Genomic DNA, 23322 nt, shown 5'->3' with positions numbered 1-23322 from the left:
GCAGTTTATTCTGTGAATCAGGAACTCTGAAGGACCATCCCACCTTGTTTTGGCAAAGTTCAGCAGTCACTTTCCTGTGGGTCCTGCATGTCCAATTTATACAACATACTGTCAAGCAGTCCAGGCAAGAGCAGTTTCTTGCCCAAATGGCTAGCCTTGCAACATTGAAAGCAAACTCCAGAAGGAGTTTCTTTGATACCCATCATCTCTGAAGTAAATTGGTGCTGCCAGGAGCAGATGTGTCTAATTGTCATGAGAAGCCCAAAGTTAGCAAAACATTTAAAATGTCATATTATGTAGGTCTTTGAAAGATTTGAAGACCATCTATCTGTCTAAAATATATCTCTATATGATCTGGAAAGCATACCTAGCATATCTACAATTTTGATTGTTATAAATGATTAACCACTAACCTATGTTTCCTGATTATCCTATATAGTTTTTAATAATAGCTTTCAAAAACTAGAACTTCACCCTACATTTCCAAATGAACAGCATAGGCACAATACCTATGTAACAAAAACAACCTTAAATTTTTATCAATATACAAAAATCCTTTAAACAAGATTTAAGCTTTAATAGCATTTCCTTTGCAAATATGGGTACCCTTGTGTTTGGGGCATAGATGTTGACATCATCTTGGTGGATTTTTCCTTTGATGAGTATGAGCTGTCCTTCCCTCTCTCTTTTGATTAATTTTGGTTTGAAGTCTATTTTGTTAGATATTAGAATAGCTACACAAACTTGTTTGTTGGGTCCATTTGCTTAGAAAATCTTTTTCCATCCCTTTACTCTGAAGTAATGTTTGTCTTTGATGTTGGGTATGCTTTTTGTATGCAGCAGAAGGATGGATTCTGTTTTTGTATCCATTCTTTTAGCTTGTGTCTTTTTATTGTGGAATTGAGTCCATTAATATTGAGAGATTGTTAATTCCTGTTATTTTGTTGTTAGTGGTGGTGGTGGTGGTAGTGGTGTGTGTGTGTGTGTGTGTGTGTGTTATTTCCTGTTTTCATGAATTGTAGTTAACCTCCTTAGGTTGGAGTTTTCATTCTAGCACCTTTTGTAAGGCTGGATTTGTGGATATTGTTTACATTTGACTTTATCATGGAATATCTTGTTTTCTCCATCTATGGTGATTGAAAGTTTTGCTAGGTATATTAGTCTAGGATGGCATCTGTGGTCTCTTAGAGTCTGCAGGACATCTTTCCAGGCTCCTCTGACTTTTAGAGTCTCCATTTGAGAAGTCAGGTGTAATTCCAATAGGTCTAGATTCATGTGTACTTGGCCTTTTCCCCTTGTGGCTTTTAATATTCTTTTTTTATTCTGTACATTTCATTTTTTTATTATTATGTGTTGGGGGAACTTTATTTTGTGGTCCAATATATTTGATGTTCTATAAGCTTCTTGTGCCTTTATAGAAATGTCTTTCTTTAGATTAGGAAAGTTTTCTTCTGTGATTTTGTTAAAAAATAGTTTCTGGGACCTTGAGCTAGGATTCTTCTCCTTTTTCTTTTCCTATTATTCTTAGATTTGGTCTTTTCATAGTGTCCCAGATTTCTTGGTCGTTTTGTGCCAAGAACTTTTTATATTTAACATTTTCTTTGACCATGGTATCAATTTCTTCAATCATATTCTATGCCTGAGATTCTTTCTTCTGTGTCTTATGTTCTGTTGTTGATACTTGTATCCGTAGTTTGTGTTCAGTTACCTATATTTTCCTGCGGGAGGCTGTGGCAATATATAGCAGATGGCAATTGATAGTTCAGGTGTTGACCCACCAGATGAATAATTCTCTGATGGGGAGCACCATTTGGCAATGACCATGGGGTTACAAACTATGAATGACTGATTGTTTCTGTCTGTAGTTTTTCTCATATGCCATTACATTTGTTCCCTAAAAACAGCTATGGCTATTTTCTCCACTGCTTATGTGTTTACTTATGAATATATTCTATCTATTGAGCATACATATAGCTGTGGATGGTCAGAAAGATTATTTCTGCTTAAGCTGTATAAAGATGAATAGAAATAATACTAGGATATTTTCATAACTCAGACTGATGTAGGAAGATGACAGTATGCTCAGCTACAAAGATGGCTTTTTCAAATTCAAAATAGACTAGTTGCTCCTGCAAAATATGCACAAAGGCAAGTTCCCAGATGTCTGTTTGTTGAACCAAATTCAAGCTGATAACATTAAGACATAAACTCCCTGCAGCAATTGACTTTCTACACATACCCCTAACCTCAAGGTTCAGCCAACTAACTGTTTATTGTTTAAGTCCTGATTTCAATGTCACTGTCTGGGAACCCTGATCACGTAGAACTATGTGCCTGCTTTACTCACCATGCCTGGTCAGCACAACCTTCCTAGCCTGAGAGAAACTATGTGACTTAACATATGTTATTAGAATAGGTCAGACCCTGAAAATGTAACTCATATTTGTCCATACTTTTGCTATTGAAGATGAATGATATGGTATAGATGCAGATAGAGCTATGTAGAGAATACAGAGATATGTATATAGGGCAGAAATATATATGTAGAGGAAAATGAATAAATGAGAGAATGAATGAATGATGTAATACTATATGAAGAAATACAGCAGAATAAAGAGAAGAAATATATATATAGAAGAGAGATATATATAAAAATGAAGAATAAATAAATGATGTAGAAGAGAGATATAGAAAGATATGTAGGAGTAGAGATGGGTAATATGAGAAAGCTATGAGAACTGTATGAGAGAGCCATGAGATTTTATATATAGAGATAGATAGAAGAGAGCTATATAGATGAGATATATAACTATATAGAAAAGATATGGAAAATGTAGCTATATGAAGAATATAGCTTGTAGAGACAGATTTTCAGAGAGATTTTTCAAGATGAAATAAAAAAGAAAATTACTATCAGAAAGTGTGTTTTCTTTTTGAATACCCCTCAAATAGAAAAAGTCTAGCCCTTACTACATTCATGGATTTTTTTTTTTTTTTTTGCATACCCTGGGTGCCGTCTTGGAGCAGGTTCTCTAGCGGCCGCCAGCTTTTCTATCTCCAGGATTCCCTCAGTTTGTGTTTTCTTTATTCTATTTCTATTTTCAGGTCTTGAGTGGTTTTATTATATGTTATTATGTGTGTGTTTGTGTTTCCTGAATTTCTTTAAGGGATTTGTTCATTTCCTCTTGAAGGACCTCTATCATCTTCATAAGATTTGATTTAAGGTTGCTTTCCTGTGCTTCCATTGTGTTGGAATATCCAGGGCTTGCTATAGTAGGATAGTTTGGCTCTGGTGATGCCATATTGCCCTGGGTGTTGTTGACTATGTTCTTATGCTGGCCTCTAGTCATCTGGGTTTGGAGATATTATCAGTTTTGGTGCTGATTTCTAAAGTTATATTTGTTGGATGGATGCTTTTTGGATGCCCCCCCTCCACTTGCTTTCTGTTACCTCTTGGGTCTTCTGGCCTGAGTGTCCTGTGGTTCTGGTGACCAGCAAGTCTTCAGATCCAATAGTATGTTTCCACTAGGGTTTTAGGTGCTCCTTTTGCTTCTGAGGTTCTGGGATTCTGGGAACTAGCATGGCCTCTGGGGTTCTGGATACTGGTGTGTTCTCTGGAGTTCCATGAGCCTGGAGTTCCCGTGTGGCCTACAGTAGAGCAGAAATTGTCTGCTGGGTTATGAGCAGAGATATGGAGCCCAGGGAAGGGGATTCTGTTGGGGACTGCTGGGCAGGGCTTAAGGAGTATTGGGGGCAGTGTCTTAACTATGGCTCCTGGGTAAGAGTCTTCTACCAGGGTTTGTGGGCAGGAATATATGGAGCCCATGGAAAGGGTGCTATTGGGGACTGCTGGGTGGGGTTTAAGGGGTCTTAGAGGGTGGTGGGTGGTGTTTTACCTGGAGTTCCTAGTACTGGTGTGGCTTCCAGTAGAAAGAGAGTAGAATTAACTGGCCTCAGACTTGCAGTAATTCCTCTGCCTCACCCTCCTGGGTGCTAGGATCAGAGGCATAAGTCTCTATGTATGGTAATATTGTCTTTTCATTTAAATATTTTAATTTTTGAGAATTCATTTATAAGTAGTATAATTACATCATCTCCACTCCTCTTGTCCCCTCCCCCTTCTACTACGTTTCCCCTTCTCCCTCTGAAATTCATGACACCTTCTTCTTTAGTCATTATTGTTACTCATATATACACACACACAATATGCAACCTACTGATACTGTCTTTTAAAAAAGAACAATTCCCAATAATAAATAGTAATGCTGAATTCATATACATCTTATAATGTATTAATTATGAACCTAAACTTAATAGAATATCCAGAAGAAATAGTCAAATCCAAAATTATGGTTATTTTAATGTCTTTCAGAGTAATTTATGGATTGAGTAGAGAAAAGATTAATAAGAATGTAGGAAACTTTAACAAAACAATTAATAAACTTACCATCAGAAAGCATGTGTTTCCTTTTTGAATATCCCTCAGACAGAAAAAGTCTAGCCCTTGCTGCATTCATGGATTTTTTTTTTTTTTGCATACTCTGGGTGCAGTCTTGGAGAAGGCTCTCTAAAGGCCATCAGTATTTTCCAGCTCCAGTGTTCCCTCAGTTTGTTTTCTTTATTGCTTCTGTTTCCATTTTCAGGTCTTGGTGGTTTTATTCATTTCCTTTACCTGTTTATCTAAAATATATAAAATCTGATGGCTAGAATATTATTAATATTAACTAATTAATTTAATGTGCCTACTTATGAAGCACAAATGGAATAGCTATGTAACTTCTAATAAGCATACTACAGTGCAATGCTGATATTCCAAATTCCAAAGAGATAATAGTGATCACAGTATCACAATGCAGTAGAAGCAGATGGCAATTCTTAGTTATTTTCTCATTGCTGTTATAAAATGCCCTAACAAAAGCAACTCAATGTAGAAAAGGTTTATGTTGTTTTGTAGTATCTAGGCATGCAGTCTATCATGATGAGGAAGATATAGCAGAGGTGGGAGAGGCATGTTGAGAGGACCATAAAGCTAGTCAGATTGCATCCAAACTCAGAAAGCAGAGAGTTAACAGGAAGTAGGGCTAGACTTTAAAACCTCAAGTCCTGCTCCTAGTAACTCACCTTCCCCAGCAAGGCTTCACCTTCTGAAGGTTCCACAGCCTTACCATATTGCACCACCAGATAGGGATCAGATGTTCAAACACATGAGCCTATGGGGACATGGCACATTCAAACTACAACATCAACACACAGTTCATTATCACTCGTGTATATCATGTACTTAGATTTTAAAAACCTTCTAAAGTATAGGGCAAAAGAAGCAAATAGAAATAAATGCAACTGCAAACAGTGCATATTGACAGTTATAAATAGCAATTATCCATTATCTGTAGGACTTAGAAGAATGAAATTAGGAAGATAATGATCTAAAACATAGGCAGAGAACAAACAATTCAAAGGAATTGATATGGACAAAATCAAAAGAAGAGAGATTAGCAGAACCAAATGATGATTATTTGCCACATCCAATGAAACAGAAAAATCCATGGCAGAATAATTTATTCTAAAAAGTTAAGACACAGATAAACAGTTTTTAAAATGAGGATAGTAGGCAGCATAACTAAAAAGTAACGAAAACCTTACCAGTAATTATTAGAGAGTAATTGTAATAATTCCATGTCAGTGCCTTTGGAAACTGAAATGAAGAATTTCTTAAGTATCAAAACTGATACACTTACACTCTTTTGGAAAATGAACTTTTTAAAATTGTTCCCCAGAACTGACTAATGAAATCATTAGATCTGTAGTTTGGAGATACACTGTAGCAACTATTTTAACAACAGTTCTCCCTACCACATAGTGACTGTTTCTAATTCTAGACAAACCAGTAATATTCTTCAGTGAACTGATATCTGTGTGAAGTCATAAAAGTATAATGCGTGGTAGGAATATTATTAGTATAAAATATAAAAATGGTAGTAAGAACAATTAGACATCTGATAACTGAGAATGTATGGGGCCTGTGCCCCAGCAATTCTGCTCCTCAGAACACTGGGATATGTGATCCAGGAAACAGATAACTGTGTTTATAGCATTGTTAGTATCAAGAAAATTCTGAAATCAATCTAATGGCCATTGACTAGACAGGGATTAAGCTGTAATGCAGGTAGACTTTCTCTTTCCCGCCAGTCAACTCTGTCCCACAAGCCAGCTCCCAAATAACCACACAGAGACTTCTTATTCATTATAAATGCTCTTACAACTTAAATTAACCCATATTTATTAATCTATGTGTGGCTCCATCACTCATGACTTGTTACTCATTTTCTGCACATCCTGCTTCCTCTGCATCTGACTGGCAACTCTACACTTCTTCATCTCAGTGTGCTTTCAGTCTGGCTCTTCTACCTCACCTCTTCCTGCCAGCTATGGGCCAGTTAGCCCTTTATTAAACCAATGAGAGCAACACACATTCACATTGTACAAAAGGATTATTCCGCAGAATTTCCCCCTTTTTGTCTAATTAAAAAGGAAGGTTTTAACTTTACCATAGTAAAACTATATATAACAAAAACAGCTATCAAATAAGAATTGCAGTTACAATATACAGTCCACTTGTATTTGGCAAAATTAGAGAAAATACTCTATTATCTTACCATTGTGAGTCTAACGTTTTATACCTGATTTACTTTTTATCATAACTAAGGAAAACTTTAAGTCTAATTATTTAGTCTTTAACTCCATCAAAGACCCCAAAAGGGTGTAATATTAACTAACAACAGGGACATCTGGCTGCCTGGACAGTCACCAAAAGTCCTTCTGTAATGTTGGGGTATCCATCTTTGGTCTTTAGGCCTAGGATATCTAACAGACATTTTTTAGAAACAGGGAATTTTGATGGAATGTCCTACCTTGTCTTGGCAAAGTTTGGCAGTCACTTTCTTTTGTGTCCTGCTGGTCCAGTTTGGACAGCATACTATCATCGGTCAAAGCAAGGGCAGTTTGTTACTCAAATGGCTAGCTTTTGCCATAAAGAAAGCAAACTCCATATGGAGGTTCTTTAATGCCTATTTTTTTTAAAGTAAATTGGTGCTGTCAGGAGCAGACATGTCTCACTATCATGAAAAGCCTCAAGTTATTAAACATTGTAAATGCCATATTTGTAGGTCTTTGAAGTGTTTGAAGACCATCTATAAATATATCTGTTAAACCTTGAAAACGTACCTAATATGACTACAAATTTTATTATTAAAGATGACTACTAACCTGTATTTCTTAATTTTACATTACATTTTTAAATGAACTGCATAAGCACAACACCCCAAACAAGAGTAGAAAAACATACATACGGTTTAACAAGAATAACTTAAATTTATATCAGTAAACCAAAACCCATACAAATATAAAATATTTTGAGATTAATTGTTGCTTTTTGGATTAAAGTAGATTCAATAATCTAACCTTTTATTTTATCATTTCTATATTATATCACACTATTTGCCTTTAGAAAGAGCTCTTTGAATTTAACTCTTTTATTTAGCTTTTTTTTTTTTTTGACCATGACTAATAGCAACTTGTAACCAACCCCCTTTAAATGATGACAAGCATCTATAACCCATCTTTTGGGAATGTGGGCATTGTTTTCTCTAGACTGCTTCCTATTGTCTGGGGGGAGGGTGCTGGCATCTTCAGGGGACCCTGAAAAAAATCAAGATAATGGTCAAGTCTTGGCTGGAGTAGTCTATGCGGCTAGACCATCTCAGCCAACAGCCTTGAAGCTGTTCTGGTTACAGAACTCAGAAAGAACTGCAACAGAGGCATTCTGAGATGCTAAATCACTTGGGCCATTTGTTTTCATTGGTGTCTGGTCCCCTTGTTCTGAAAATACATAAAGTTTCAAAGGTAACATCTATATCTACATTAATACAAGTATAGACTGTGTGTTGTACACAAGTCATCCAAAGATGATTTTTTGTTTTATGTTTGAGCAGGTAAAATATATGTCACCTATCCTGTGGTTTTTTTAGGTTTATTTATTTATGTCTGTAGCCAGGATTGTCAAAGGATCTTCCTCAATCAATCCTGATCTTCTTCAACCCTGAACAAATCCACAGCCGTTCATTTTCTGTGGGAACAAAAGCATAACCTCTTAGCCAAAACAACACACCTTTTGACTTCCATGTCAAAGTCAAGACATTTTTAAAATATATAGGTTGGATTAATCCAGCAGCCTCCGTAATCCAATGTCTCTTAGCAACTGTTGCGTGTTCATAACATAAAGAATATAGACTCCCCTTGTGTTTTCCATCATGTGACTTTTTCCTTTATAGTATTTTCTTTTTTTTAAGACTTTACTATTTTTAAACTATTCTCTTTTCTGTGAGAAAAGAATAAACTATTGTTTTCTATGTATATCGCTTGAGAAGGAAAGGAGAAAGGGTATATACACACCTTTCTCTTTTCCTTCTCAAGCCTATGTACATTTTTAAACACACTGTAACCTGTTTAGAGGTTTCCTCTGTCCGGATCTGTCTTTATTGTGTATCTGTAATCTTTTCTGTTTGCATGATCAAAACTTAAAACCACTGAGCAGCTTAGCTCATAGCATGCTGGCAGGTGGCTCCCCTGACTTGGTTCCCTGGGAGCCTAGCCTCATGGTCTGGCAGGAGTCATATTTACCATCCCAACTCTGGGAAGTTTTTGTTTCCATGCTGCTATAGGCATTTTTACATAGTCTTATGCTATCAAGTATTGTCCCACCCACTGCTCACAAAGCCCATACAAGGGCTTGGAGACAAGGCCTCTTAAAAGAGCCACACCTCTATTAGCACCAAGCCTACCAGAGAGAAGGAGGTCACCAGGAAGCCACATTTGACTCAGTTCCAAACTTTTTTTTCAAACTTCCTCAGTCTTTATATGGATGCATATGGTCCCACATTGAATGCCATTTGTAGGTGTACCTTCTCTATCCTGAAAGTCAGTTCTGTCCCACCAGCCAGCTCCCAAATAAGCACACAGAGACTTCTTATTCATTATAAATGCTCAGCCAATAGCTTAGGCTTGTTACTAACTAGCTCTTACAAGTTAAATTAACCCATATTTATTAATCTATGTGTTGCTCCATCACTCATGACTTGTTACTCATTTTCTGCACATCCTGCTTCCTCTGCATCTGGCTGACAACACCACTCTTCTTTATCCTAGCGTGCTCTGAGTCTGGCTCTTCCACCTCACCTCTTCTTGCCTAGCTAGGGGCCAGTTAGCCCTTTATTAAACCAATGAGAGCAACACACATTCACAGTGTACAAAAGGATTCCACAATGCTGTAATACTCATACAATGAAGTAATATATAGTATTGAAAGTAAATGGACTGTTTGGCTAAACTCATCAATGTAGATGAAAAAAACATGTTTCAAAAGAATACAGACAAAACTCAGGGAAACTAAGCAATATGTTAAGACAACATTCATCATAAAAACCAGGAAGAAAAGGAGTTGATAAATACATATCTCAAGATACTACTCTTCCTCCAGATTATAGAACATCATTATATTGACTCCTACTGTAGTGACAATTAATTAAGATAATGGATAATGTATTTTTAATTGCTAATGCTTGAAAGTATTTGTATATTTTATATTAAATATATAAAAAGATTTGTTTATAAAATTATTTTCAATCATTGAGATTCAATTATAAAGTAAATATATGAAATTTACTATGGAAACCAATCTTCAGAGGCAGGTAATACTAGCCTCTATTAACAGCTATCATGAAGCTAAAAGAAAGGAAGCAGTTTGTTAACGTCACAAATGAGATGGCATGTGCTGTGATATTAGTGGCAAAGCTAGACTATGACACTCAGCAGTTCATAGCCAATAAGCGTGCAGTCTAGTGAAAATATGATACTACCTCCTGATGTTATGCTAAAATGTTAATATCTATGTGATTTTTGAAAAGTAATTACATAGAGTAAGTTTTCTAATAGATCTTTATTTCAAAGCTAGGAGGTATATACTTGCTACTGTTAACAAGGCTTGGGAATTTTTAAACCAAGATTTGCCTTAAATTACATATGAAATTTCTCAAATTAAAAATAATTATTTTTAGGGGCTGTGGAAATTTCTCAGTGGTTAGAGTACCAGCTGTTCTCACAGAAGAACCATGTTTAATTCCCAGCACCCCCATGGCAACTCACTATAATCTGTAGCTTCAGTTCCAGGAATCTGAAGTCCTCTTCTAGCCTCCATGAGCACCTGGTATGCACATGGAACACACATGTGTGCAGTCAAACATTCATCCATAAACATAAATAAAAAATTAAATATTTTTAAATACCTTTAGGGCTAGAGAGATGGCTCAGTGGTTAAGAGTGCCTGCTGCTCTTGAGAAGATCCAGGTTCAGTTGCTAGTACCCACATCAAGTAGCTCACACCCTTAACTCCAGTTCCAGGGCATCTAATTATCTTCCTGCCCCTGTGGGGGAACCTGCATGTACCGTGGTACACATAAACTGACTCATAAATCTACATTCACATGAATAAAAAATCAATAGAGGATCTGAAGGTTCACAGCATGCATCAAGGCCACAGGGCAGGATAGGAGCTCCAAGCTGCCAGAAGCAGCCCTTGTTCTATGATTTCTGGGTCCTGTCCCTCATGGTACTATGGTCTGAAGGCAAATAAACTCAGAGATGAGCCTCAGGAGGCAGAGGTAGGCAGATCTCTAACTTTCAGGACAGCCTAGTCTACAGAGCAAGTTCCAGGACAGTCAGAGGAACCCTGCCTCAAAAAACAAACAGACAAACAAACAACTACAAGTTCTCAGCTACGGGAACAATAATCTAGCAGAGAAGAACAGCAAATGAAATAATAACACTGAGAATTCAAAAGTAGGAATGGCTGGCTTATCAGGGTCACACATTTGAACTGGTGCTTAAAGGAGATGTACTTGGGGTAGACTTATTTGAAGAAAAAAAGCATAATTTTATTTGTTCAGAGAAAGTCTAGCCTTGTGGTGGCAGAGTGTAACTGCTCACTGTTTCTCATTTGAGAACTGCAAAGTAAAGCAAGATGTGTGTGGATCCAGTACCTTGGGTGGCCCAGTTCTTGCCTGTACCACATTTCAGAACTCCCTACTTGAAGTTGTACACACTGCTGAACAACTTACTACAGAGAAGTGAAAGGCACCCAAGACTTTAGGGCAATCCATATTCGGAAATACACAAAGAAGGTTTTTCACATCGTGAAAGGATATTTTGATCACCTTTGGGGGCAGCTGTTAATTTTGAAATTTTCTGAAACATCCTGCTTCCTGAAGATAAATGTCAGAAGATGCATCCTTTTAGAGAATAAGATTCACAGCTTTCTTGGAAAGGAAACTACAAAGATACAGGAGTGCACAATGAATACTAGAACTGTAGAGATACAGGAGTGTGCGATGAATACTGGAACTGCAGAGATAAGGAGTGTGCAGTGAATACTGGAACTGCAGAGATACAGGAGTGTGCAGTGAATACTGGAACTGCAGAGATACAGGAGTGTGCAGTGAATACTGGAACTGCAGAGATACAGGAGTGTGCAGTGAATACTGGAACTGCAGAGATACAGGAGTGTGCAGTGAATACTGGAACTGCAGAGATACAGGAGTGTGCAGTGAATACTGGAACTGTAGAGATACAGGAGTGTGCAGTGAATACTGGGACTGTAGAGATAAAGGAGTGTGAAGTGAATACTGGAACTGCAGAGATAAAGGAGTGCACAGTGAATACTGAAACTACAAAGATACACTGAAACTGCAGTGATACTGACTGTGGTAGTTTGAATGTAATTGTCCCCCATAAACTCATAGGGAGTGGCACTATTAGGAGGCGTGGCTTTGCTGGAGTGGGTCTGGCTTTGTTGGAGGGAGTATATCACTGTGGGGGCTGGCTTTGAGGTCTTTTGCTTAAACATCGCTCAGTGTCACAGTTAGTTGACTTCCTGTTGCCTGCAAGATGTAGCGCTCTCAGCTCCAGCACCATGTCTGCCTGCATGCCACCATGCTCCCTGCCATGATGATAATGGGCCGAACCTCTGAAACTGTAAGCCACCACAATTAAATGTTTTCTTTGTAAGAGCTGCCATGGTCATGGTGTCTCTTCACAGTAATAGAAAACCCTAAGACACTGAGTATGTGGCAGAGTTATGTACCAAGCAGGCCTTTCTTTCGGAATTATAAGAGCAAACAACTGGTCAAGCCAAACTCAGAGACTTTATCTGATGAGCTTGAAAATGGTGCCAGAGATCATGGAACTGGTGATTTTAGGGAGAATTTGGTGTTCTGGTCCAGAACTCCCGAAAACTCCAGAACATTAAAGACAAGGTGGAAGGAGAGACAGCTCAGTGGTTAGATTACTGCTCTTCAGAGTACCTCAGAGTTCAGTTCCAAACACCCACAAGACAGGCCAAATCCTTTCTAACTTCAGTTCCAGGGAAACTGGAGCCCTCTTCTGGCCTCTACTAGCACCAGGCATGCACATGGTGCACAAACATTCATGCAGGCAAAACTCCCACACACATAAATGAATGAATGAATGAATGAATGAATAAATAAATAACAATGTGGAAAGGAAAGGAAATGACTGGGAATATCTTAATTTCCCAATAGTAAAAGATGGACATTTAAAAAGTAGCTTTTCTTTGCTTACTCTTACATTTGCTTCTTCTGTTTTGGTCTCCTTTTCTGAAGTGTTTACACAGTGCCTTGAACTAGTCTTGAAAATATCTGTCAACGAGATCTCTAGCCAATATGTGGGAGGGAATTCTTGATTCGGCAGTGGATTATTGGGCCATGCCTAAAGAAGTGAAGCTAGATGCCAAGGACACTTGTAAAGTCATACTTGGGTCATGAATCTCTTGTGTTCTCAGTGAGAAAAGGGTCAAACAGGTGACTCCTTCGTTACCCAATCATTACACCATGCTCCAGCCAACACAGACCTTTACTTCTGTTAGTCACTAATAACTTCATTTACATGAGGAAGTTAATTATTGGTTGAAAGAAGGGAGTAGCAAAAACCAACAACTTTGGTCTTTGAAACAGAAGAAAGAAGTTGTTTCTGTTTCCAAAAGAAATCTTTTCAACAAGCAAGGCCTCGGTAGTGTTAAGCAGTTAACTATTAGGAGAAGACACTGGACAAAAGAAGCAGATTCCAATGGAGCAGAAAACATGGGCATGCATACCCAGAAATGAGATAGTATTTTCAGACTCTTGGGTTTTATACCAATTATGTTAATAGTATAGTTAGTTTTGGAACCTGCCTTGCACCTACCGTCTAATTAACTTATTGATTAACTTCTGTAAGCATCAAATATATAGTGCCCAACAATCCAGGAGAATCAGTGATTGCTTTGAAGGTGTCATCTGCCTTCATTTCTTCCTAATGAGTGGGATCTGGAGTTGGTTCCTTGTATATAGAAAGTGTAATTTAGAGTATTGGTATTTGCTTTTGTTTGTTTCTTTGTTTTTGGTTTTTCGAGACAGGGTTTCTCTGTGTAGCTTTGGAGCCTGTCCTGGAACTCACTCTGTAGCCCAGGATGGCCTCGAACTCACAGAGATCCACCTGCCTCTGCCTCCTGAGTGCTGGGATTAAAGGCGTGCACCACCACTGCCCAGCGAGTATTGATATTTGTAATTCGATATTCATGGACTTAGAAAACCTGTGTTTATCATCATGAAGTCCGATTTAAGTGCTGTGCATTAAATAACCCTTTCACTCTGGCAGGAAAGGCAAGGGCAGGAGATGAAGTTCAAGGTCGTCTGAGAGTATGTAACTAGACCCTATCTCCCAGTCCATTCCTCCCAAATAACATTCAAGAATGGAGAGTGCATATTAAGCTTCTATATCTGATTAAAATCATTCATCAGTAATATATGTTTCATTATAAAATAGAAGGAAATAATGCTGGGGGTGCTCAGCATTTATCTTAAGATGTCTTAGAATTTTGCAGATGACATTATCTTTGTGATAATTGTGTTTCCAGGGTTATCTTGAAGAACTCTTACGACTTCGTGAGAACCAACTTTCTGAATCTGTCTCTCAGAATAAAGTACTACTTCAGAGGATAGAAGATTCTGATCTGGCCCACAAGTTGGAGAAGGAACAGTTAGAATATATCATTGTGGAGCTTCAAGATCAGCTGTAAGTGAGACCCTTTCATAAGAACTTTGGCAATGCATAGACGTCAACGTGGAATGTGCTTTGCTCTACAATTCAAATTCCAGGAAGTCTGCTTGCCTCTCAGATCTTCTCACTCTTTTTAAGGTGTTCTTGTTCCTTACTAAAAAAGTCATCTGTTTTCCTTGTGGGGAATTAGGAACAAAGATGAAAATTGAAATGCCTCCTTCACTTGTTCTGCATAGCACACATCCTAAGGCATGGTTTTGCTTAGGTCTCTATTTTGTTGTTGCAGTGCTGGGCATCAGACTTACTGACGCGCATTCTCAGCCCTTAAGCATTCATGTAGTTAGTTAGTTGTTGGTTAACTGCAAAAAGAGTGTACATTAGACCATTATTACTAAGTGCAATCCTAATGGAGGAAACTGATGCCAGGCTCTGCCAGGTATCACTGTGCACAATTTAATGCAGTTTCCTCTTAAAAAATTTCATAGCAGGCAGTTTTTAGATGACAGATTATTGTATATGGAGCTGCATTCTGTATGAGCTCCTTCACCTGTCACTGTTCAAAGCACTCACACTAATTCTGCCATTTTGTCAAAATTATGTTAATTGCTTATAGTGAAAAATCTCCACATAATGGTTTTTACTCTTAAAGGGTGATTTTAAAATATTACTAGACTTTCAGAAAAATTATAAGGATTAGTACACAGAATTTTCATATTTATTTACCAAGATTTATCAGATTTTAACATTTTGCCTTGTAATTCTCTTCCTATCCTCACATGCATGCAGATTTTTAACCATTTAAATGTTTTATACATTATCAGACCTTCTGCTTCTATATGTCTGAAGTTTACTAAGAATAAAGATATTCTTGTGCATGGCCAAAGTTCATGAATCAGCTTTAAAAGTTCAAATTGATTAAATGCTCCAGTCTTCTCCATCATTCACATTTCAATATCATGAATTATTCTAAAACTGTCCCTCAGTGCAGTTTGTTTCTCTGTCACCAAGTCCAATTCAAGGTTCTCTTTGGTTCTGTTTTTCAGTCTTTTAAACTTAGAGCAGTTTCTGTTTGTCTCACAGGAGATGGATGCTGTAAGAAATACAGACCAGTGATGCTTATTGTATTATGTTGTTCCTTTGTTTTTGCTTTGATAAACTTACCCTTTTTCCCCTCATATACAGAAGTTACTTTTGCCTTAAGAGTGTAACCCCAAAAGTATGTTTGGCTCTTTATTATTATTATTTGTAATGAGTTGAACAACTATTCTGGAATATTCTGTCTTTTGTATGGTTGCTGCTATTTTCCTTTGTAATTTATCCATAAACTATGATAAGAGATTATGAGGCCAATTGAACATGACAGATGGCTTTTTATTTTACCTACTTATTTATTTACTTATTTATTCATTTTTTTTTTGAGACACAGTCTCACTGTGTAGTCTTGGCTGTCCTGGAATTCACTGTGTAGAACAGGCTGGTGAACTCAGAGAGATCCAACCTCCTTCCGCTACCTCCAGGGTGGTGAGAAAATATGTACATGGCCACACCTGGCAGGAGATGGCTTTTTTAAGTAAAAAATTCTATAAGTAAACAAAAAACTCAAAATATTTTCTGCGAGTTTGTGTGTTGATAAAAATAATTTCTCCACTCATTGTTCCTGTTCCTTCTAATGTAGAGGGCTCATCATGAATCACAATTGAGGGTGTGTTAGCACACTCCATAAACCTAGCTTCTGTTAGGATGGATGAAACTAGCAAGACCAAAATAGTAAAAATGGCTGGATTCCTTTATAATTAAAAGGTTAAGAAGGTAATTACAGTTTTTAAAAGTAATACTGGTAACTTGTCTAAATATTTTCATCATAAAATCAGTCTTTATGAGCTAGACTCAGCATGAGCCTCTAATCTCAGCACTGAGGAGCTGAGAAGGTCATGAGGCTGAGCCCATCCTGCTTATTATATTTCAAGACTTTGTCTTTAAAAATTAAATATAAACAAAATAAAAGTTAGTTTTACTTTATTAAAAATATTTTCAATTGATGAATTAAGTTTTGATAAGTTTAATTTACTTTTTTAATTTAAATGAAAACTCCCATTTTTAGCATGCACTATGTTATAGTGTGGTAAAATAAAACTGTCATAGATCATTTTGGTTTTGCAAAGGAACTTTACAGTTATTCCTAATACCTTTAAAGAAGATTTTAACAAAACAACATTAATAAAGCAACAAATAAAAGTTATGTTCAAGGCTGTAGAGATGGTTCAGTAGTTAAGAGCATTGGCTGTTCTTCCAGGGGACCCAGGTTCAATTCCCAGCACCTACATAGTGGCTGACAACCATGTATATATAACTCCAATTCCAGGTGATCTGATATACTTGTTTAACATCCATAGGCACCAGGTACATATATGATACAGAGACATACAGGCAGACCAACCATCCATACAAATTCAATAAAATAAATATTTGAAATTTATCCATTGATAAAAATTGAACTGTTTTCTTGAACTTAGAAGTTAATTAAACATTTGCCTTGAAGTAATAGAGCTGTAACCTCCAGGTTGTTGTAAGTTGTCTCCCAAGATTCCTTTGCATAAAACTACTTTAGAGGATCCTGAATATTCTCATTTGACTACTTAATTAATTAAAATCATTTGTATTGATTAACTGCTAAATTAATTAATAATGGTTAATAATACTAAATATTAACCAGCAATTGAATTATTCAGTTAGTGCAGATTAGTTTTAAGACGCAGAATAGTGTGAGCACTCTCACAGCTATGGAGAGAGTGGGCATTTCCCCTTATTGTTGAGGGCCTTTGTCCATCGCCAAGTAGCCTGCATCAGAGTGGATACTGCGGTTCCTTTTGCTCCTTCTGAGAAGATAAAATATTTAAATATATCAGTGTAAGATTCAAAGAGGAATAGTAAGAGAGAGAATAAAAGACATGTAATGCTTGTTCCTATGTGGGTTGAGTATCTTTTCTTGATGAGTTGAAACCTTTTCTACTCAGCTTGCTTTTTTTTTTTTTAACATTTCTTTTCTTGTTTCTTTCTTTTTTCCTTTCTTTCCTTTTTTCTTTCTTTCTTTCTTTTTATTTATTTATTTATTTATTTATTTATTTATTTATTTATTTATTTATTTATTTATTTTTCAGGACAGGGTTTTTCTGTGTATCCCTGGCTGTCCTTGAACTCACTCTGTAGACCAGGCTGTCCTCGAACTCAAAGATCCGCCTGCCACTGCCTCCCAAGTGCTGGAATTAAATGTTGCTCAGCAACATTTCTTAATATATGTAATTTAAATTACTATATTATTCTTGGATTATGTTTTTAATGCTCATAAAATATGAACATTTTGTAGTTTTGGTAACCCTGTAAATTAGTAGTGCATGTAATACAAGAGCATTTTGACAGTTTTTACAAATCAGGACTGTCTTCAGCTAATAGCTATGTCCTTGCCCACCGTCAGCTTAGTCTGAATTAATGTCTTGAAGCTGCTGGCCCTTCACCTCAAAAATAAAGATAGTATTGACTTGGTGTATTATTTAAAAAAAAGTTAAGGCGGGCCAGGCAGCGCACACAGATAATTAGTGCTTAGAAAGTGGAAGCAGGACGGTTAGGAGTTTCAAGACGGCCTGGAGCTTCCCAATATCCTATGTCAGGCAGCCAAAAAATGGGAAGAAGTGTTAATGTTGGTAGACAAAGTACTAGCAGGGTACTCAGATTATTATTTCTTCTGCTTTGGTTTTGAGTTTCAAGGTATGAACTTTTGAGTTCTAACTTTTAAATGCCAGTTGGATGAATGCTCAAAATCATTATACAAGGGTATATTCACAGTGTATAGGGATGCATCCTGTTTAATTACCTGTAATCCTTTTTCTCATTCATATATTTGATAAAATAATAAGTATCTTACAAGACACTGGAAAAAAGGGCAGTTCACAGTTAATAAAGTTTAAAAATATTAGGATATTTTAAAATTTAAAGCTAATTTTTGAATCTGAAAATATTAGTAATATTCATTGTAGATACTGCATTATTCTAGGTTTAATTCTCATGGTTTTAAGATATGTGGTTCATATTGATTTTTTTTTTACTTCAATAAATATTAACTCCAGTTCATGCATTGAACTTTATCCAATAAAATGAATATCAACAAGCTTACAATATTACTTATTCTTTGGATCAATATATATAAGATTTGTTATAGTGGGAGAAATGAGTTTAGCTCTAGTTAATAGTCATTTATTTATATGTATGCTTTTAGGATCTCTTGTTTAATAGAAGCTAAGAGCACATGATCTTTTTTTATAAGTAGTTTGCAAGATAGTGAGGTAGAAGATTGACATCATCAACCCCATGGTTGTTTAAAGACCATGGATTGTTATATGTAATAGGGATAGTCTGTTAACAGCTGCAGATGTGGGCCCTTGAGCAGATTTGCTGTTTAAACAGTTGTAAAGCATATACTGCAAACCTCAGAAATAGAGATCCATTGAACAATGTGTAAAATCTGAAAATCTTGTCCTATGAAGATTTCTTATATGAAGAGTTCTTAACAGCTCACAATGCATTTTTTTCCTGTTAATGACTTGAAAATTTTAGCAATGGTAATATTTTCTGTAAGATCTTGTAAGGGAAGGAACTGAAGAGTCTAAACAATATAAGCAACTACTCATTGTCGAGGAAATTCAAGAACCAACCCCGTTGCTGAAGATCACAGTAAATCGTTGTGGTATCATCCATCAGCCAGCAAAACATAAGTCAGTGGTGTGATACTTCTGGTTCACAGTTAGGGTGAGTGCTGCAGATCCTAGCAAGAGAGTACAATGATGTCATCATTGTCTACTCTAAAGTAGATGTTATGACCTATCTTAATCATCTGATCATAATGCATTTAGCAGATGATACTTGTTAATACTTAATAAAAGTTTAACTAAAATCATGTTAATATGAGTTGCATACTCCATTATCCATATTAGAACAGATATTAAGAAAATACAGCCGGGTGGTAGTGGTGCATGCCTTTAATCCCAGCACTCGGGAGGCAGAGGCAGGAGGATCTCTGTGAGTTCGAGGCCAGCCTGGTCTACAGAGTGAGATCCAGGAGAGGCGCTAATCTACACAGAGAAACCCTGTCTCGAAAAACCAAAAAAAGAAAGAAGGAAGGAAGGAAGGAGGGAGGGAGGGAGGGGGGAGAGAGAGAGAGAGAGGAAGGGAGGGAGGAGGGAGGGAGGAGGGAGAGAGGAAGGAAGGAAGGGAGGAAGGAAGGAAGGAAGGAAGGAAGGAAGGAAGGAAGGAAGGAAGGAAGGAAGGAAGGAAGAGTACAGTGAGGACTAAGGAAATGGCTCAATTGGTAAAGTTCTAGACCTGAGTTTGATCCCTTAACCTATGTGAAAAGGCCAGCTGCTATGGCACACACTTGTCATCTCAGCACTGCAAAGGGAAGGCAGAGACTGCCAGTCCCTTGGTCTCTCCGGCCAGCCAGTCCAACCTACTTGGCAAGCTCCAGGCCAGAGCTAGATGCTGTTTGAAAAATAAAAATGGTGGATGGTGCCCAAAGACTAGCACCAAAGGTTGTCTGGTAGCCTACACATGTGTGCACAGATATAGATGTGTGCACACAGACATAAACACACACACATAAAGCAGAAAAAAGAAAATGCAGTCAAACTAGGAAGGTAAACCACATTGTATTACATTTTTCCTAAATATTGATGGGAAATCCAGTAGAATACTAAATTTTAAAAGACAACAATTTGATGTGAATGGTACTCCATTTCCTCTACGATATATTCCATTAAAATACAAATTTTCCTATTATTATTTTCAGTTTATAACACTATTTTATTTCCACATAATTTGCAAGATTAGTGCATTTAAAAGAAACATTGCATTCTATTTGGGGACAAAAATGTATAAACATGTCATTTATAGTATCTATAACTAGAGAGTGAGGACAGAAATAAAGGAAAAGAGTTCTTTTATATTAATGAAGTTAAGTCGATATAAATTCAAATTAGAGTATTATAGCCTTAAAATGTTAAATGTAATCTTTATAGTAACCCAAAGAAAACAGAATATATATGAAAGAAAGTAAAGAAATTGAAACACTGTTACAAAAACATGAAAGAAAACAAGTATACCAGTCAGTGAGGGACTGGTAACTTATAGATATTGAAAACAAATCTAAATCGATCAGAGTCTCCATTATTAGAAGTAAAGCTCTCTAAGAAACAGAATGGAAGCATAGGACAAGAAATCATCTGGTCCATATGAACATGCAGTCTACAAGAGACTCACTTTAGCCCCAGAGGCAACAGAGGGAAAGGGGTAATACACAGGAACAGTAATTAAAAGAGAACAGATATAATTACACAAGTATCAGAGGAATACTTTAAAGCTGCAAAGCTATAAGACTGTTTGAAAGACGCGTTAGTAAAAGCTCATATAGTTATACATTAAATGATAAAGCATCAAAATTTATGAAGAACAAAACAAGAACTGAAGGCAAGAAAAAGCTATGTAATAGTTTGAGAATTCACTACCATTCTGAGCGATGACTAGAACAAAGGAGCTAAGGATTTCACAGCACCTTAAGGCAGTTAGCATTGTACCCAGCATCTGCATTCTCAAGGGCCAGGCCAAGATACGCCATATGTGAGAACACAGTTCTTAACAAATTTAAAAAGATAACATGAAGTGTCTCCTCTAGCAAATAAGGAAGCAGAAGGGGGTTTATCCATAAAATAGAATATTAGCTGGCTTAAAATAGAAGGAAATTTTGTGATGTGCCACAACAGGCATGAAAGGTATGCTACAAGGATGTTATTCATGCTAAGTGAAAAAAAATCATTCACAGAAAAACTGACTCCACTTACATGAGTGAATTCATCCCTTTTCTCCCTGCTGTGTCCAAATAACTGACAAGACGCAGCTTCGGGGAGAGAGGAGGATTAAAGAAGGCTGCACTGCACCGTGGCCGTGAAGTATGGCTGCGATAGAGTGGAGCAGCTGGTCACGGTGCAGCCTTCAGGAGGCCAAGAGAGCGTGGGGGCAAGTGGGGGGGCTGGCTGGCCAACTGCCAGTCTGCTGCAGTGAGTCCCTCTCTCCACAAAAACCTCCTAAAGGTTACACAACCTTCCAAAAAGTGGCACCAGTTGGGGACCACAAGCTGAAACATGAACCTATGGAAGATAATTTACATCTGAAACGTTACAGTGGAACAAAGCAGCCAAAATCAGAGACAGAGAGCAGAGGAGCTGGGCACTGCAGCACAGGCCTCACTGTCTTTCTCCGTGTGCGTGTGCGTGTGTGTGTGTGTGTGTGTGTGTGTGTGTGTGTGCGCACGCGCGCGCGTGCGTGTGTGAAAGAGAGAGAGTGTGTGTGTGTGCGTGTGCGAGAGAGAGAGAGAGAGAGAGAGAGAGAGAGAGAGAGTGTGTGTGTGAGAGAGAGAGTGTGTGTGTGCGCGCGCGCGCGCGTGTGTGTGTGTATGTGTGTGTGTGAGAGAGAAAGTGTGCGTGTGTGTGCGTGTGTGTGTGTGTGTGTGTGTGTGTGAGAGAGAGAGAGAGAGTGTGTGTGTGTGTGTGCGTGCGCGTGTGTGGTTTTAGGGATTATAGTTTTTTTTCTTTCATTAGGTTTTTTTGTTTTCAGCAACCTGACTGTATTTCCCCTCCCTCTTCTCTGAGCTCTCCTACCCCCAGATCCACTCCTCTCCCATTTCCCTTCAGAAAAAAAGAAAAAAAAGCCTTTCAAGGATATCAGCCAAACACAGCATAAAAAGATACAATAAGACTAGGCACAAACCCTCATATCAAGGCTGGACAAAGCAACCCAATAGGAGGAAAGGATACCAAGAGCAGGCAAGACAGTCAGATACCCCTCCTACTATAGTAGTCCCACAAAACCCCAAGGTATTCAGCTGTAACTTAAGTACAGAGGGCCTAGAGCAGACCCTGGCAGGCCTGCTCATTGCCGCTTAGGTCTGTGAACCCAATGAGCCCTGCTTAGTTGATTCTGTGGGCCGTGTTCTCATGGTGTTCTCAACCGCTCTGGCTCCTACAATTCTTCCTTCCCATCTTCTGTAGGGTTCCCTGAGCTCCAAGGGGAGGGACCTGATGGAGATCTCCAGTTTGGGCTCTCTCTCCACCTGTTTGGCTGTGGGTCTCTGCATCTGCTCCCATCAGCTATCAGAAGAGGCCTCCCTGGGCACTGATCTGGAAACCTGAAACACTAAAGCTGTTGGAAGAACTCATAGGCAGCGCCCAGCAAGGTACAAGTGTAGAGAAGGCTTTTCTGATAAAACTCCATTTGCAGAGGATTTAAGACCAAAGATTGACAAATGGGATTGCATAAAACTAAAAGGCTTCTGTACAGCTAAGGAAGCAATCGTCATCAATTGAAGAAGAATCCCGCAGAGTGGGATATCTTTACCAGCTAGATATCTGACAGAGAATTAATAGAATATGCAAATGTCTCTAATCACAGCACTCAGGAGGCAGAGGAAGGTAGATCCCTGTGAATTCCAGATCAGCCAATATTAAAGTGAAACCTTGTCTCAAACAAAACAAAACAAACAAACAACAACAAAAAAAAAAAAACACAAACCCAACAACAAAGCCAATAGTGGTTTCCAGGGCTGGGGAGAAAATCACCATTACTGTATAATGGATATGTCATCTCAGGTTTACAAGAGCAAAAGAGGACAGGGCCTGGTGGTGCAGAGGCTAGAAGGCCAACTGCTCTGCAGGCTGAGGCAGGGGCATGATAAATTCCATTTGCCTAGTCTCCAGAGTGAGTTCAAGGCTAGCTTGGGCAATGTAGTGAGACCTTATCTCAAAACGAAGAGTTAAGAGATGACTGAGGCTATAGCGCAAAGCAGAGTGCTTGCTTTACACACGTGCCAGGCCCCAGACCTCTCAACCAACAAGAAAGGAGGAAAGAGTAAGTGGTAGATGCTGGCGCTTGGTTTCACATCCTGTGAATGTGTTAAATGTCACTAAACTGTGTCATCAAAACTGGTACGATGTTATATGTTATGTGCATTTTACCATGAAATCATTTTTAATTTAAAAAGTATCATTTGGAGTCTAGAGCTATTAATGTTTTCATTGAGAAAGTGTCAAATGTTTATAAAAAGAGTGATGGTAAGCC

The 23322-nt window shown here is 37.8% G+C and overlaps 1 protein-coding gene across 2 annotated transcripts in view; it reads left to right on the top strand.

The window, feature by feature from the left end:
* Rundc3b (RUN domain containing 3B) overlaps positions 1-23322 on the top strand; it is a 153625-nt gene that overhangs the window by 108739 nt on the left and 21564 nt on the right. For both annotated transcript variants that reach the window (XM_028862216.2, XM_028862224.2), the window contains exon 8: positions 14024-14181. In XM_028862216.2, the coding sequence (XP_028718049.1) occupies positions 14024-14181 (158 nt within the window). The remainder of the gene's footprint in view (positions 1-14023; positions 14182-23322) is intronic.

The sequence above is a fragment of the Peromyscus leucopus genome, chromosome 3 (genome assembly GCF_004664715.2).
Source record: "Peromyscus leucopus breed LL Stock chromosome 3, UCI_PerLeu_2.1, whole genome shotgun sequence".
Taxonomy (NCBI): Eukaryota; Metazoa; Chordata; class Mammalia; order Rodentia; family Cricetidae; genus Peromyscus; species Peromyscus leucopus.
This window is presented reverse-complemented; position numbering and strand designations above follow the sequence as displayed.